The sequence below is a fragment of the Crocodylus siamensis genome, chromosome 9 (assembly GCF_052110815.1).
Source record: "Crocodylus siamensis isolate JL-2025a chromosome 9, ASM5211081v1, whole genome shotgun sequence".
In the NCBI taxonomy this organism is placed as follows: domain Eukaryota; kingdom Metazoa; phylum Chordata; order Crocodylia; family Crocodylidae; genus Crocodylus; species Crocodylus siamensis.
In genome coordinates, this window is record NC_143403.1 from 31,890,264 (window position 1) to 31,905,376 (window position 15,113).

At 45.2% G+C, this 15,113-nt stretch overlaps 1 protein-coding gene across 1 annotated transcript in view; it reads left to right on the plus strand.

Annotated features, from left to right (window-relative positions):
* Positions 1-587: 587 nt before the first annotated feature.
* Positions 588-15,113, plus strand: part of LOC149857275 (galanin receptor type 1-like) — a 71,370-nt gene continuing 56,844 nt past the window's right edge. The window contains exons 1-2 of the mRNA XM_090062937.1: positions 588-1,289; positions 3,063-3,128. Coding sequence (XP_089919063.1) covers positions 588-1,289; positions 3,063-3,128 — 768 coding nt within the window. The remainder of the gene's footprint in view (positions 1,290-3,062; positions 3,129-15,113) is intronic.

The following is a 15,113-nucleotide window of genomic DNA, read 5'->3' on the forward strand; positions in this document are numbered from 1 at the left end:
TAGGTGCATGCCTGCTGAACAAAGGAGGGCAGGGGTTTCTTCCCTAAAGGGCTCAGGTCCTCAATAGCAGTCATCCTAACTTAGCACCAGTGCTCTGCCTGCAGCTAGGGAAAGGGGAGGGGGTGACACAGATCTGTAAATAAGTGGGTGGAAAGGGAGGAGGAGCAGAACAGAGATGAGCTGGAGCAGCTCAGCCTGTGCTCTAAGCACAGCTTCAACCACAGCACCTCTAGCATATATTCCATTTACCGATTGCCTCCAGGACTTCACCAGAGCTGGCAGCTGCTGGCACTGACAACCATGAAGTAGCATTAATAGCAAAAAGGATCTGGTATAGGTGGCCTGGACAGAACCTCAAAGAAGCCCTTGGGAGCCTGAGCAAAGCACCTGGAGAAACCTGCACTGATCACCTGAAGAACGTGTCTGTGGATAAAGCCTCCAGGAGCTTGGACAACTACCCAGAGAAGAGATTTCCCTAACAGAAGACCACAGACTCTCCATCACTTGGGACCCCAAGAGAAACCAGCCCTGTCCAACTAGCAAGTACCCCCAGGAGCCAATCCCTCCCTTCTGCACACCCTGGCTCCATGGAGAAGAAGGAAACCGTGCTCTCTCTTGACACTAACACCAGTGAGTGTAGTGATGGGGCTAACCAAACAGGCTCCCCACATTGCTGGCCAGGAGTGACTGGAGGTGGTCCAGAGGTGGTTATTGTGCCTGTTCTCTTTGGTGTGATATTTCTGTTAGGCATGGTGGGAAACACCTTGGTCCTGGTAGTGCTGGGACACATCCGGCCCAATGGACGCCCTTCACGGAGTGCCACAAACATCTTCATTCTCAACCTGAGCATTGCGGATTTCTCATTCCTGCTCTTCTGTGTCCCTTTCCAAGCCACAATCTACTCCCTACCTGACTGGGTCTTTGGTGCCTTCTTTTGCAAGTGGGTTCACTACCTGGCCATGACCACCATGCTGGTCAGCATCTTTACTCTGGTAGCCATGTCTGTGGACAGGTACATTGCTGTGGTGCATGCAAAGCGCTCCCTCTGCATCCGCAGCAAGCGCAATGCTGTCATGGGTGTCAGTGTCATCTGGCTGCTGTCACTGCTCATTGCCATCCCTGTTGCCCAGCATCAGGCCCTCATGAGTGGCCATGAGAAGGCGCCCAACAGCTCTTTCTGCTGGGAACACTGGGCTGATGGTTCAGCTGCCAAGCAGACCTACAAGGTTGCCATCCTGGTGGTGGGGTACCTGCTGCCCCTGGTGCTCATCACCTGCTGCTATGCCAAGGTGGGTAAAAGGCCAAGCAGGACTGTGGGTGAGGGTCTGAAACATTCCCAGGTTATTTTTTATCTGAATCCACCAGTTCTACAACAGGGTGGGAAGAACTAAAGTGAAGGGAGCAAGCCAGCGAGCAAGGTGGTAGTGTAAAAGATTTCCCATTATTTCCTCTCAGATTTTCAGGATTGATGGAAACCTCCTCATTTACCTAAATCTCTTACTGATTTATGGTTTACAATTATTTTATGTTTTTAGTAAATATTTCTGTCCTTGTTACTGGGTGACACATACACAAAGAGATGGTTACATAGAGGATACAAGCATTCCTGAATGTAAAAGTTAAACAGACTTTTTTCTTAAACTACAGTATTTTTAGGTACCAATTTGAGCTGGTTTCTAAGTCAATGTCCCTGTAAGATTAAGTGAATTCTATACCATTGTAACAATTTTAAAAATATATATAATTTTTAGAAAGAGGCTTTAAAGTAGAAATAGAAGCTATTATAAAACATGTATGTGTTTTGGTTTTTTATATACTGAAATTGCTAGCCTTTGCCTCTGTGTGTGTGTGTGTGTGTGTGTGTGAGAGAGAAAGAGAGAGAGATGAGGAAACATCTTTCAATGAAGTATTTATAAAGCATGTATGTGTTTTGGTTTTTTATATACTGAAATTGCTAGCTAGCCTTTGCGCGCGTGCGTGCGTGTGAGAGAGAGAGAGAGAGATGAGGAAACATCTTTCAATGAAGTGTTTGGATTCCTCTGGAGGCATTCAGATTGATGCTAGTTTCTCTTCTGCTAAGTTCTCACACTGAGCATATTAGCAAATGGCATGCAAACCACATTTAATAAATTAATTTTCTTTTAATTGATCAATTTAGGTAGTTTCATTTCCTAGTGCCAATGGCCAGAGAATAGTAACTGCCTGATTATAAAGTTGCTGTAATTGTATTTTAGAAGGTTAATATTGATGTCATTAGAACACTAAATAGAAATTCTCACATTTATTTTTCATGACTCCCAATTCTGCCACCAATATTTTGAAAGGAGTCTAGCTATCTAATCTTAAAGTCAAAATTACTACTTCAAAATGTGCAATAAGTAGTAATGCAGCAAGTGTCCTACTCTGACAGTATGCAGAAATGACTTTAGGGTACCAGCTATAATAGAAATGTAAATGTAATCTTGTAAGAGCTGATCTAAGGTCCACCAAAAGAATTAAACATGCTTTCAGTTGGATTCTTTATCTAGAGTGAGCAATTTCTAATGAATACTCAGTATCATTGGTGATGTGTAGGGGGTGCACAATTGCATATGCACCCCCTGACTGTGGTGGTGCACCCCCTGTGAAAAGGCATTGCTGATACTGCCAGTGGCACCTGCGGGAAGTCATCACTCGCCACCCTCTCCCCCCTCCCTGTCCCCACCCCAACACTACCAGTGGCATCTGCAGGCAGTCCACAATTGCCATGGGCGTTGCTGGTGGTGTCTGCGGGACAGCACTGCGACCACCTCTGGGAGCTCCCTACTTGCTACTGCGACCTGCAGGAGCCCGCTGTGCCCTCCCAGCGTCTGGGTCATGCAGCCTTCATGCTTGATAATTTTCCCACAAGAAATGAGCTTTCACAAGAAACCAGTGTAAACACTGGAGTTAAAAATTTCAATATGTATTTAACAAAAAATTGAAGCTGATTTTCATTGAAATCTTAACTTTGTAAACTGATTCTTTTTCATTCTTAACTGTGTATGTAAACTGCAAGTTCATTTACAAACTTTTTTTTTTAGGTTTTATATCATCTTCATACAAAAGTAAAAAACATTTCTAAGAAATCGGAGAGATCAAAGAAAAAGGTAAAATATTTAAGTTTATAAATGCAATGAATCATCTACCTGACTGATAGCATACCTTATTGTAATACAATACATATGATGGTTCTCTAAAATGGCTAATCATTATCTCATGTTTCATTTGCATTTTTGAGGAGCTTTTACTTACAATGGAATGCCTGATGAGTTCTTTTAAAAGTTTTAATAGTTTTAATTTAAAACATGACTTCCTTGCCATGATTAGTTTCCTTAGTACAATATAATCTCATAAATCCGGATCTCCAAAATCCAGAATTCTCAAAATTCTGGCACTTTTTAAGCTTGCCCCTCTGCTCTCTCAAATATCCTCTTTACTTACAATCTCACAGTTTAGTTCTGCACACATTTAATAGCTTTAAAATTTGGTTAATTGGAGTCTTTCCAGCAGAAGACAAGATAGATGTTGACTTTATAGACTGACTAAATCAGAGATTCATAAAACTTTCATAAGCAGCAGTTTGTTTTATCAGATGCTATTTTGCCAACCCAATTTCAGGATTAACCCTTCTTAAATAGTCTGTAATAATAAATTGGATTGCTTGCAATTACTTTGGAGAATAATACACTTGTATAGTTTCCTTCTAACATAATCACATTTCCTTCTGTTTCCCTCAGTTAAATATGGATTTAGGATTTAATCTTGTATGCAATAGCAAAACACTGGCTTCAGTGCAGTAGGATCAGATACACCAGGCATAAATGTTGTAACTTTTAAAGCTAAACAGCATTGGTACTCAACTCTGTGTAGAGATACTGACAAACAACCAGAGTGTGAAGAAGCATTTGGACAGGTGGCAATGCATCACCATGATAATAGGGACACAGGGGATGGAGGCAGTGGCAGTGGAGCAGATGGAAAGGAGCTGCAGCAGGGAGCAGGGGGGAGAAATGGGCTTGGACCCCAAGCAGTGGAAGGGAAGTGGGAGCAGGCCCCGGTGGCATGGGGCTCCACTCCCCCTCCCCCTGCTCTCCTCCCCATCATTCTTGACGGGAGGTTGGCTAGTGCTTTAATATTAGGACTATGTAGAGTACATTTTGATTGCTGCTATCTACACATAACCAAAGTGACGATCATTGTATAAATCTGGTGCCTTAACACCAAGGATGGGGAAGTTAGGATAAGTATTAAACATATAGAAAAAGAGTGTAAATGCTTCATGCCTTGGAAATGGATGTTTCCCCTGAAGTCATAACTTTGGCAACCTTATTAGGGCTGTTTCAAAGTACTGTACTGAAATGGTCTTCTGTGCTTTAATATCAAACTGTTACCACTGAATCTACTTTTTCTTTGGAAATCTCCCACCTACAGAGGCAAATACCAGATACACAACTTCATGAGGAGACTGTGGAGGTATAGTTGTAGTATTATCTATCCTGAGTACATGAAGCATTTTAGAATAATAATTAAAGAAAATCAAATTAAGGTCTTCCTAACAGGATGTTCTTATATGATCTCTTCTGGATTTATTACATCTTCAGAAATAGTATTGGATCTCTAACCAGTAATTAAGATGTTGTTCACTACACTCAGTACAAGTTCCTGATACTTGAATGAGTCATATAAACTTAAGAGCTCCACCTATAACAAAGTCTGGTAACACTGTAATCCAGGAAAGACGAGTATCCAGATAGGTGTTCCAGGCCATGTTCTTGTAAGCCATGTATGGAACCAGTGGTCTTAGTTCAATGTGGCTTTTCCTTGCATTAAAATTTGATTTTGCTTGCTCAGCAATGAGCCTGGAGTACAGTGAGTTGTAGATAAGCCATGAAAAAAAAGCATTGTTTTCCAGTATCTGCCCCCCGTTAGTAGGGACACAAATGAAACATAAACTGGTATAAGTGATCAGAAATGGTTCAAATCTGTAACACAACAGAAGTTCAGTACACAAACCGCTTCAGGCTTGGGCTTTTTGACTTCTGTACTTTGTTTTAGTCAGAGCTCGGGAGGGCTGAGCCCCCATAAGAGATGAGAGTTCCCCCATAAGAGATGAGAGCCCCACACCACCTCAGCAGCCAGGAAGAAAATGCTGTTCAATTCAGGGGGAAAGTGGCCCCTCTCCCTCGTCGCTGTCTGGTGCTTTTTTCTGCAGCTGCCCAGAGCCCACACCTGGGCTTCTCTGAGGTTTCTCTCTGCCACTGCCACCACTCCCACCACATCCGAGCCCCCTAAGAGTCAAAGTGTAATTTGAACCCTGGCTTTAGTGAATTCTCTGCACCTTGGCAGATGAGTTTTTACAAATCAATCCATTTCTTTTGCCAATAGGCAGCATGGACCCAGGAAGGACAAGCTTTACCTCCTATAGATGTGTCTCACTTCTGAGAGTAATGGGATCCTTCATAAATCATTTTGGATGGTCTTAATGTTAATGCCATGTTGCAGGGCACTACGGTGTGCTTGCTCCTTTAAAGGGCAGAAACTGCCTAGAAAGAGGGCTCTAGGAGCCAGGCAGAAACCCCACAGGTGCAGGTTGCTGTGGCAGCAAGCTAATGAGAGAATTAGCCTGCACCTGCATCCAGTCAGCTGCCCAGAAGAAAGCAGGGCCCTTGGCACATATAAGCACCAGGCCTGGGGCTGGAGGTAGTCAGTTCTCTGGCAGCAGTCAAGGAGAAGGAGTTCATGTATGAAAGCTCCATGGACATGCTTGGCTCCCTGTCTGGCTATGGGTAAGACTAATAGGCTCTAGGAGCTCCTAAAGTGCCCGGGGATAGGAGGCACACATTGCTGAGGGAGAAACTGGACCTCTTAAAAGGTGCAGAGTGTGGCCTTCAGTGTCATTGGTATTATTATTGTTAGGTTATAGTCCAGGGGCTCATATTTTTGTTGTTCTTTAATCTAGTGAACTAGGCTGGAGGTATTGTGAAGGAGGCCTCATTGGGGCACACTACCATACAGAACCCCAGTGTCAGAGGGTGCAGCAACAGCGGGTGAGGAGACTCCAGCACCAGAGGGCACAGTTACTGAGGCTAAGGGTCCAGTGACAGCAAAAGGCTGAACTAAACTGAGGCCGCATCTCTAGAGACAACGTCTACATACCATCTGCGAGCATAGGGCATAGTAATGGAGTGGTTTTGGAGCCACGCATCTAGCCCATAAGGCATGTGGTGTCTCACAAGGTACCTGCTTAGAACAGGACCCAGCAAAGGGTCTAAAAACCCTGAGGGTTTAGTGGGGTCCTTCAGGACTGTGACTGTGTAGCGACTTGAGGGCAGCCTCCCTATCTACTATCTTAACCAACAAAGCATGGCAGGTGAGACTAGAAGGTGCCTGCAGGGCGAAGCTGGCATGGTCACAGGGCCCTAGGGGCATCACAGCTGTCTCTAGGGACCCCACCCCATGACATGCTGCTTGCTATGGATCATTCACTTCAAAGGCCACAGGATAGGCAGCATGTGGAAACACAATATCTTTCTGTCCTTATTTTAACTGCATGTGAAGTCATACAGACTTGAAAGGACAAAATTTGAAAACAGAGTTGTGCATCCTTTACAAATAGTATATACAAATTAGATTGTTTCTTTTGGAATTCCATTTACTGTTTGGTAATAAGAAGCTAGTTGAATTTTCCTGATATGAAACTAAGGGAGATGGATCAGTAACTATTATGGTAATTTTCTCTCCATCTTTGCTTCCCACAATTTTTTTTTTAATAGGGCTATAAACTACCTGTCTTGACATTTCTTTTTTTCAGATGAATAGTGACTAGAGATCAAATTACTGGATCTCTTGTATTTAGCTACCTGCCTTTTCTTAGTTTGAGGGTGAGCTCAATTGTTTTAATAACAGTTTGTAATGAAAGGCACTTGAAAGACCCCATTAGCAACCCCAGGATCCCTGGACAGGCTAAGTAAGCCCTCAACAAAACAGAAAACATACTTCCTAGGCTGGAAGCAGCAGAGCTGCAATGATGTGTGGCACTGTCGCCGTGGCTTAAAAGCCAGCTGTCAATCAAGTTGGGCAGCACTGAGCTGATAACTATAGCTACTGGTGCCACAGCAGGGAATTTAAAAGACACCCAGAGTGCCAGGGAAGGGAGAGGAGAGTCTGCCTCTGGGCTGGCTACATCCAAGACAGAGGCAGACTTGGGACACCTAGGCATCAAGGTGTGCTTTCGGGGCTCAATTTGTATGGAGTCAGGTAGGCTTCATGATCTGAGACTAGGGAGCCTCAAGTAATTAGCTAATCCAGCATCCTTGGGGAGCTGGGAGAGTTGCCTGCAGGCTGATAGGGGCAACCCTCCAGGGAATAGGCTCCTTTTCATTTTTCTTTTTTCCTTTACTTTTGTTGGAAGGACAGATAGGACCAGAACAAACCTAAAACCAGGGCTTAACCCAAAGGTTTACCCCTTGTATGCAAGAGACAAGCTAGCAATCCTAATAAGGCCAGAAAGCACCATCAGGATAGCATCAGACAAAATCCAGATCAAGCCAGAATCCTATATCATATTACATTGCCTCAACATCATCAATAGCTGGTATGTGGCTCAGGGTGTAGGGGAGGTGGAGCCCCCTTTGTCAACCACTCTCAGATCCGTGAGTACCCCAGGTGGGACCTCTGTATTAATATTGCTGAACCCCTCCTATTCATTTTGTTATCAAAGTTGTGGCAGGAGAGTTGAGGGGAGGCTTAACCTAGTGATGACTCAAGAAAATCCCAGTTTTGGTAAGCGGAAATGTTACACCATTCTATAGTCACTTCTGTCTATGCATTCAGGCACCTTCTTCCTTTCATGAATTGCCATTCTTTTTTCTTTTTTTCCCCCTCTCTTTTGATAACAGTAGTGACTTCAAATATTGCTCTGCCATTGAAAAGTTAATAGTTCCTGTTCTTTCACTCTGACCCAGAGTCTTTCCTCCTGATCCTGAATTCATTGCTTGTCAGCTTTTAAATCTATGTCTGAAGTAAAGTGGAAACATGTGCAGCACCCCACTCAACCAAAACAAAGTGTGTGGGGGGTGCTGTATGTGGCCATACCTCTGGAAAAAAAATATTTTGGCCACATAGAGCAGGGAAGAACCTATTCTTCATCTTATTCGTTCTTGCTCAGGCAGAAGCTAGTTTTAACCCTTTCACAGCTGAATTGTCAAGAGATTTGGCTGCTCACCCAAAAGCTGAAACTGTAGCTGCTGTTAGACTCCATGGGCAGATGTAGGATTTGGGGGGGAGAAAAAACCTAAAAACAATCTACAGGGCTCTGAAATAGGAGAAGATATGCCAGGAGTAGTTAACAGACAGCCAAAATTGTTTAAGAAAGGATAGCTGTATTAGTGGAATATCAAGACCATTAAAAAAGAGGGATGGTCATTAACACCTGTGGAATAGAGAGCCATTAGCAATAATTGGACAGATAATAATGAGTCATGAATCACTTGACTCCTTCAGCACTACCTGAATGGAAATGCCACTTCTACTATTGAGCATTTGGTTTTAAACAAGGGTAGAACAGGAATCGGTGTAGAGAAGGACTGCATCACTCCACCATGATCTGCCCCTGTCCAACTCTGCTCTTACCTCCTTGCAGTTCCTGGAGGGAAGAAAAGGAAAAGCAGAAGCAGCCATTTTACAGCATCTCCATGCTTCTCTTCTGGGCAGAAAAATAAGCATAATTAACTAACTATGGGGGAAAGGCTGTGTCTGAGACATGAGTGTAAATATGGTAATTTAAAAAGGCTTGTAGGAAGCAGATGATTCTAAATTTCCAAAACAAAGACTGATGATACAAGATGTATTATGGGGAGAGGAACTAAAAGCAATGGTAATGTCATATATAAAATGCTCAGTGATGTGTAAATAATTGTGTTACTACTAAAAACATTATATTGGTAGTAAGATTTCCTGCTATAGAACATTTATAATGAGTCTTATAATATCTATATTGCGTACAATTATACATAGATATGAAGATTATTGTTTTTTTCTTCCAAGTTGTACAAAGACGGATTTCCTGTTGAAATCAAAATACAGTTAAACAGCTATGAAATCTTTGTGTCAATTGTATCTACATAGGACTCAAAAGAGAGCCTGAGAGCTTTCCAGACCATTCTTTTTCTTCACCCTGAAATGTTCATGCAGTAAAAATAGCAAACCAGATTATAGCATTAAATGCAAGGATGTAGAGTTGTTTCCACTAAATATCCTTTTATAATTTTTCTTCACATAACAAGGGATGCAGCTTACTGCCCATCCCAGGTACAACACAAAGCATACAGCTGTTCCCTCAAATTTCAGAACTATATACTTTTATTTCATTATGCCCCAACATGTACCCTTAGAACTAGATCTTGAGCAATAAGGTAGAAATGCAATGTTTCACTGTTGACCAAAATACTTACAATGCCACTAAAGAAGGGAAGGAGAATGTGGTACAGGTCATCATATTATAAGTAAAGTCTGCAATGGCACCATCTCCTGGGATGGCCATGAAGCCCCTGGAGGACATGCAAGTCCCTTGCACTCTGCTGTCAGGGCAGTTCACCCTTCTTTTTCCCACCATGCCTTAATGTAAATTGTTAAAGTACAGGAGGCTACCCTGATCTTATACTGACAATCCCCAGGTGTCAGGGGTCAATACCTTAAGAGCTAATTGCATGGCTCCATTTCACCCCCATACCACACTCCATGCCTTGGAGGTGTTTTGAGTCACCAATCAGGTGGGACACTTGTCCCCATGTCTCCAGGCTACTTCAGGCCTTCCTTCCCTTATTGGGGTTTCAGCCTACCCAGCTTCCTCCTTCCTACTCTGGCTGGTCCCATAGCCAAGGCCCACTGTTCTAGACCTGGCCTTTAGGCTCCAGCCCTGGTCTTGCCCCTCTCAGGCACCAGGCCCCTAGTTTGTGTCTCTACCCTTCTTCAGGCTCTGTTACCCTATGCTCTGCCCTGCTCTGGGCTCTATAGCCACACACTTTGTCCTGCTCTGCTTTGAGCCTGCCCCCAACAGTGCTCAAGACAGTAACATGCCCCTATACACTAATGGGATCTCCATACCACCCCTTTTGTCCCAAACCATTAGTGTAACTTAAAACCCTTCAGTCTTCTGCTAAGCACCCAAAACCTCATCAGGCTTGACATAAAATGAAGGCCACTTGCCTGCATAATGAGTCTCTCTCTCTCTCTGCCCCAGGTAACTTTTCCTTGTTCCCAGGCCTGCAGAGCTGCTTTCTTCCAGTCCCACTAGAGATTGAAAGGGCCCCACCATGCTGCTTTCTGGAGCTCCACAGCTCTGAGCTGTCTTCCTTTACTGACTTAGGCCCAGGATTTATATAGCTTGGGCCTAAGCCCTCTCCCAGTCATGTGACACCACAGTCACCTGACCTGACTACAGAGCTGTCCCTTAACCCCTGCTTTGCTGGCTGCCTGTGCTATAAAGTCTTCTTTGGTTGCTCTGCAGTTACCAGGCCAGGGTTCCCTGTTACAGTCTGTCATAAAATCTGGCAAAAACTTGAATGAATATCCACCACTGGAAATGTGCTTCTCACCAGTGGCGATGCATAGGCGGTGCACCCCCTCACAGCCAGCGCTCCCTGCTTACATGACAGGCAGGGGAGCAGGCATAAGTGCTGGTGCCCCCCCTGCAAGTGACAGCCGGGGAGTAGGGGTGCCAAGAGAAGTGCTACCTGCACTTCTGGGAGTGCCTCGGCACTTCTGGGTGCCCCACTCATGCTTCCCGGTCAGCACAATCGGCCGTGGGGACCCTTCCCCTCCTCCCCCCCAGTTGCTGACTGGATGCCTCCCTGACACAGGAGGCACCAGTTGCCCATGCTTGTCACTATTCAAGTTAAATCCATATGTGAAATGTTCAAAAAAAATGGCTTTGGTTAGAGTGGCCAACACTGCAAGGCTCCACAAATTTGTTAAATTATTTCAGACTTCAAACCTGGCTGTAAGTCTCTATACAATTTCTGTATGTTAATTCCCATTTTTTTTCAAATAAATATTAATCTCCCTACAAGGGTCATTGCGGGACCCCTGGCGCGGCTCTATGAGCACTCGTGGTGCTCTGGCGAGGTGCCGGAGGACTGGAAGAGGGCCAATGTGGTCCCTATCTTCAAAAAGGGAAAAAAAGAGGACCCGGGAAATTACAGGCCAGTTAGTCTTACCTCAATCCCGGGTAAGCTCTTTGAAAAAATTATCCTGGCACACATCCAGGAGGGCCTTGCGGGGGAATGCATGCTCAGGGGCAACCAACATGGGTTCATCAGTGGCAGGTCTTGTCAGACCAACCTGGTGGCCTTTTACGATCAGGTCACCAAATCATTAGACGCAGGGGTTGCTGTGGATGTAGTCTTTCTGGACTTCCGGAAGGCTTTCGACACTGTCTCTCACCCTGTCCTCATCAAAAAGCTGGGAGACTGTGGTGTCGATGCCCACACGGTCAAATGGGTCGCCAACTGGTTGGAGGGCCGCACCCAGAGCGGTGGTAGTGGATGGGTTCTTCTCGATCTGGAAGGACGTGGGCAGTGGGGTTCCGCAGGGCTCGGTCCTCGGGCCCGCACTGTTCAACATCTTCATCAGTGACTTGGATGAGGGGGTAGAAAGCACCCTGTTCACGTTTGCTGATGACACGAAGATGTGGGGGGATGTGGGTGCACTAGAAGGGTGCAATAGGCTACAAGCTGACCTTGACAGGTTGCAACGGTGGGCGGATGAGAATAGGATGGGGTTTAACACTGATAAGTGCAAGGTGTTGCACATGGGGAGGAAGAACCGGCACCACACTTACAGGTTGGGGAACTCCCCTCTTGCCAGCACGGAGACGGAAAAGGATCTTGGAGTCGTCATTGACTCCACGATGAACATGGGCCGGCAGTGTGGGGAGGCAGTCAAGAAGGCCAACCGTACCCTGTCATGCATCCACAGATGCATCTCGAGCAGGTCCAGGGAGGTGATCCTCCCCCTCTATGCGGCACTGGTCAGGCCGCAGCTGGAGTACTGCGTCCAGTTCTGGGCGCCACACTTCAAGAGGGACGTGGACGATATGGAAAGAGTTCAGAGGAGGGCCACTGGTATGATCGGGGTCAGCAGGGCAGGCCTTATGAGGAGAGGCTACGGGACCTGAACCTGTTTAGCCTCCACAAGAGAAGGTTAAGGGGGGACCTTGTGGCCTGCTACAAACTGGTCAGGGGGGATCAGCAGGTATTGGGGGAGTCCCTGTTCCCCCGTGCGCTGCCAGGAGTGACCAGGAATAACGGTCACAAGCTGGCGGAGGGTAAGTTTAGATTAGATATTAGGAGGCGCTACTTCACAGTCAGGGCGGCTAGGGCCTGGAACCGGCTTCCAGGGGAAGTGGTGCAGGCTCCTAGCCTGGGGATTTTTAAAAGGAAGTTAGATGAGCACCTTGCCGGGGTCATCTGACCCCGGTGCTCTTTCCTGCCAAGGCAGGGGGTCGGAGTAGATGATCTACCTAGGTCCCTTCCGACTCTAGCTACTATGAAACTATGAAACCATGAAACAGGGTCCCTACCCCCGTTACTAGAAAGACAAAGACACTCACAGCTTTCTCTCACTGCTACTCTCCCTGCCCTTCCCTTTTCTTGCCACCTTCCTTCCCTCCACCTTCTCACTGTGATGTGAACACAACCTTCCCTGTTTGTTGCTGGGTCAGCACTTCCCTGTCTCTCATCTGTCACAGGCCAGCTGGGCACTGTGAGTATATCAATTTAGCCACTGGGCTGTTTGGTTCAGGATCGAGGGGGCAGAGTTGGGAGTAAAGCAATGGCAAGTTTATTATAGCTTACACACACACACACACACACACACACACACAACAGTTACCAGAAAGATAAATGTGATAAGTACATAATGCAGTATTAAAGAGCTAATAGTAAATAATAACAACAGATAATAACAACAGATAAACAGATCAAGCTGTCACAGGCCAGCTGGGCACTATGAGGGTATCAGCCACTGGCTTTTTAAAACAACAAATAGACAGACATGGGCTGGCAACTTATCCCTCAATGCCAGGTGCGCGCCAGGTGATTACAGCAAAGTCAGGTGTCCCCTATCGACACTGTCAGGGGGATTACCAGGGAAGATTCCTTGATCAGGATCCGATCTTCACTCACACTGGGAGTCTGGGGTCCAGGCGTGAAACAGCAGTGACCGTTCTGTTCCCTCCTTCCTGCTGGTCACCTGATGCATGCACTTTTTATACCTAGTCTTATGCTAATCTGTTGGCTTTAGAGCCATTCACAATCCTGTTCTATAGCTATTACCCTATGGGATGAAAAGGTGTTAAAAATTGTTATAAAGGTTACTAATAAACTTGGGTTTATCCAATAAGCAAATTACAACACAGCATCTTCAGGTTTGAAATTAACATTACTCCTCCTAAATCCAACCCCTTTAGAACTATCTGACTATGCTTTTTTGAGATGTGCTTTCCTGGAATGTGCTGGGTAGGCCAGGCAGTTGAATCTAGTTTTTATCATCACCAAGGCTAAATTCTGAGCAAGAAAAAAACATTAGGTCAGCTAATTTTACAACTATAGCTTTATCTTTGAGGCCTAGTCAGTTCCACAAACAGTTTTATATATTTCCTTTTTGGGTTACAAAAATACAAGCTTTATATTAGTAGACAAAAATTCCAAATGCCTCTACAAAGCACATATTTATTGCTTATTTATTTGTTTGGTTCTTGCCACCACACTCATCCCAATCTGTGCTCACTCCCAATTGCTCCACACAAACATACATGCACACTTACCCACTTACCTTCATCCCGTGGTCAAAGTTAATGGGCTTGCAGTTGTTGCCATGGAAAAAACCAAAGCTGAGGCAGCATAAGCCAGATAACTGCCAAGTGCAGGCACAGGCAGGGCTGATTACTCAGGGCACAAGTGAAAGGGTCAGATGACCCTCTGCCACAAGATGTGAGGCTCAAGTTGGCTGGAGAAGGAAAGAGACAAAGGCAGAAGGAGCCCAAAGTGAGGGAGCTCCCAAGGCTGAGGCAGGTGTCCAGAGTCAGCACTAGGGAGCGAATCATAAGTAGCAGCTGAGTAAGAACAATGGAAGAGATCATATGGAGGAACAAGCTACGTTCCCAAAGTTAGTTTTATTTTACTTTCAATTGAGACTCTGATATAACTGGCTTGGGTGAAATGAACCCTGGCACAGCCTGTGCACCTGGAATTAGACTGACGCTAATGACTGCAGCTGAGCCTTGACTCTGGGAAGCGGTCTGGATTGGAGACTGAGCTCCCACAGAGACTGAGAGAGACACTAAGTGTAGCTGGGAGATGCCAGCAAAGGCTCGAGGGCAAGGGACTGGCTTTGAGCTCAGTTGGGAAGTGTCTGCTAAGATGGACAAGCTGCAGCTCATCCAGGCTTGGCAGCTACGAGCCTGTGACATGTTGTGCTACACCTGAAGCCTTGAGTACAGGGTCCAGAGCTATAGGAGAGTAACAGTGTTCAGGGACAGTGCGGACCCCTGTCCTGATGAAGGCCAACTTCCCAAAAGCCTGTTCTGCTGGTGAGACTGTCCCTAGTCAATGTATTTCATCAAGTTGTGGCAGGCGAGACCACGGACAGTAACAAGTTTGAGGTTGAAGCAAGTCAACCAGTTGAAGGAGGCCCAGAGGGTTAACATACAGGCCTCTGCGTTTAAGCCAGCATACACTCCCCTGTCATCACTCTCACATACAAGGATGTTATTTTCAAACTGAGATCCTGCTGAAGGTCCTAAACTGATTGTTTCTCAAATCTTCAAGAGACAGCAAATACTTGTAGCAGTAACAAGATATACATAAGTTGGCTAATACATCTGATGAAAAAATTCCATTCAATTGTTTGTGTGGTCAAATGAAGGCAGTTCCATTTTTTGGATATTGTTTAGATGAATATAGTTTAGGATTAAAAACTGTAGTTGGGGCTGGGGGAAGAGTTTGAAAATGCAACTAACCAGGGACTGCTGCCAGCTTTGAACAGATATCAGATGTGGAACATGTTTTATGAAGTGATATAAATTACCCTAT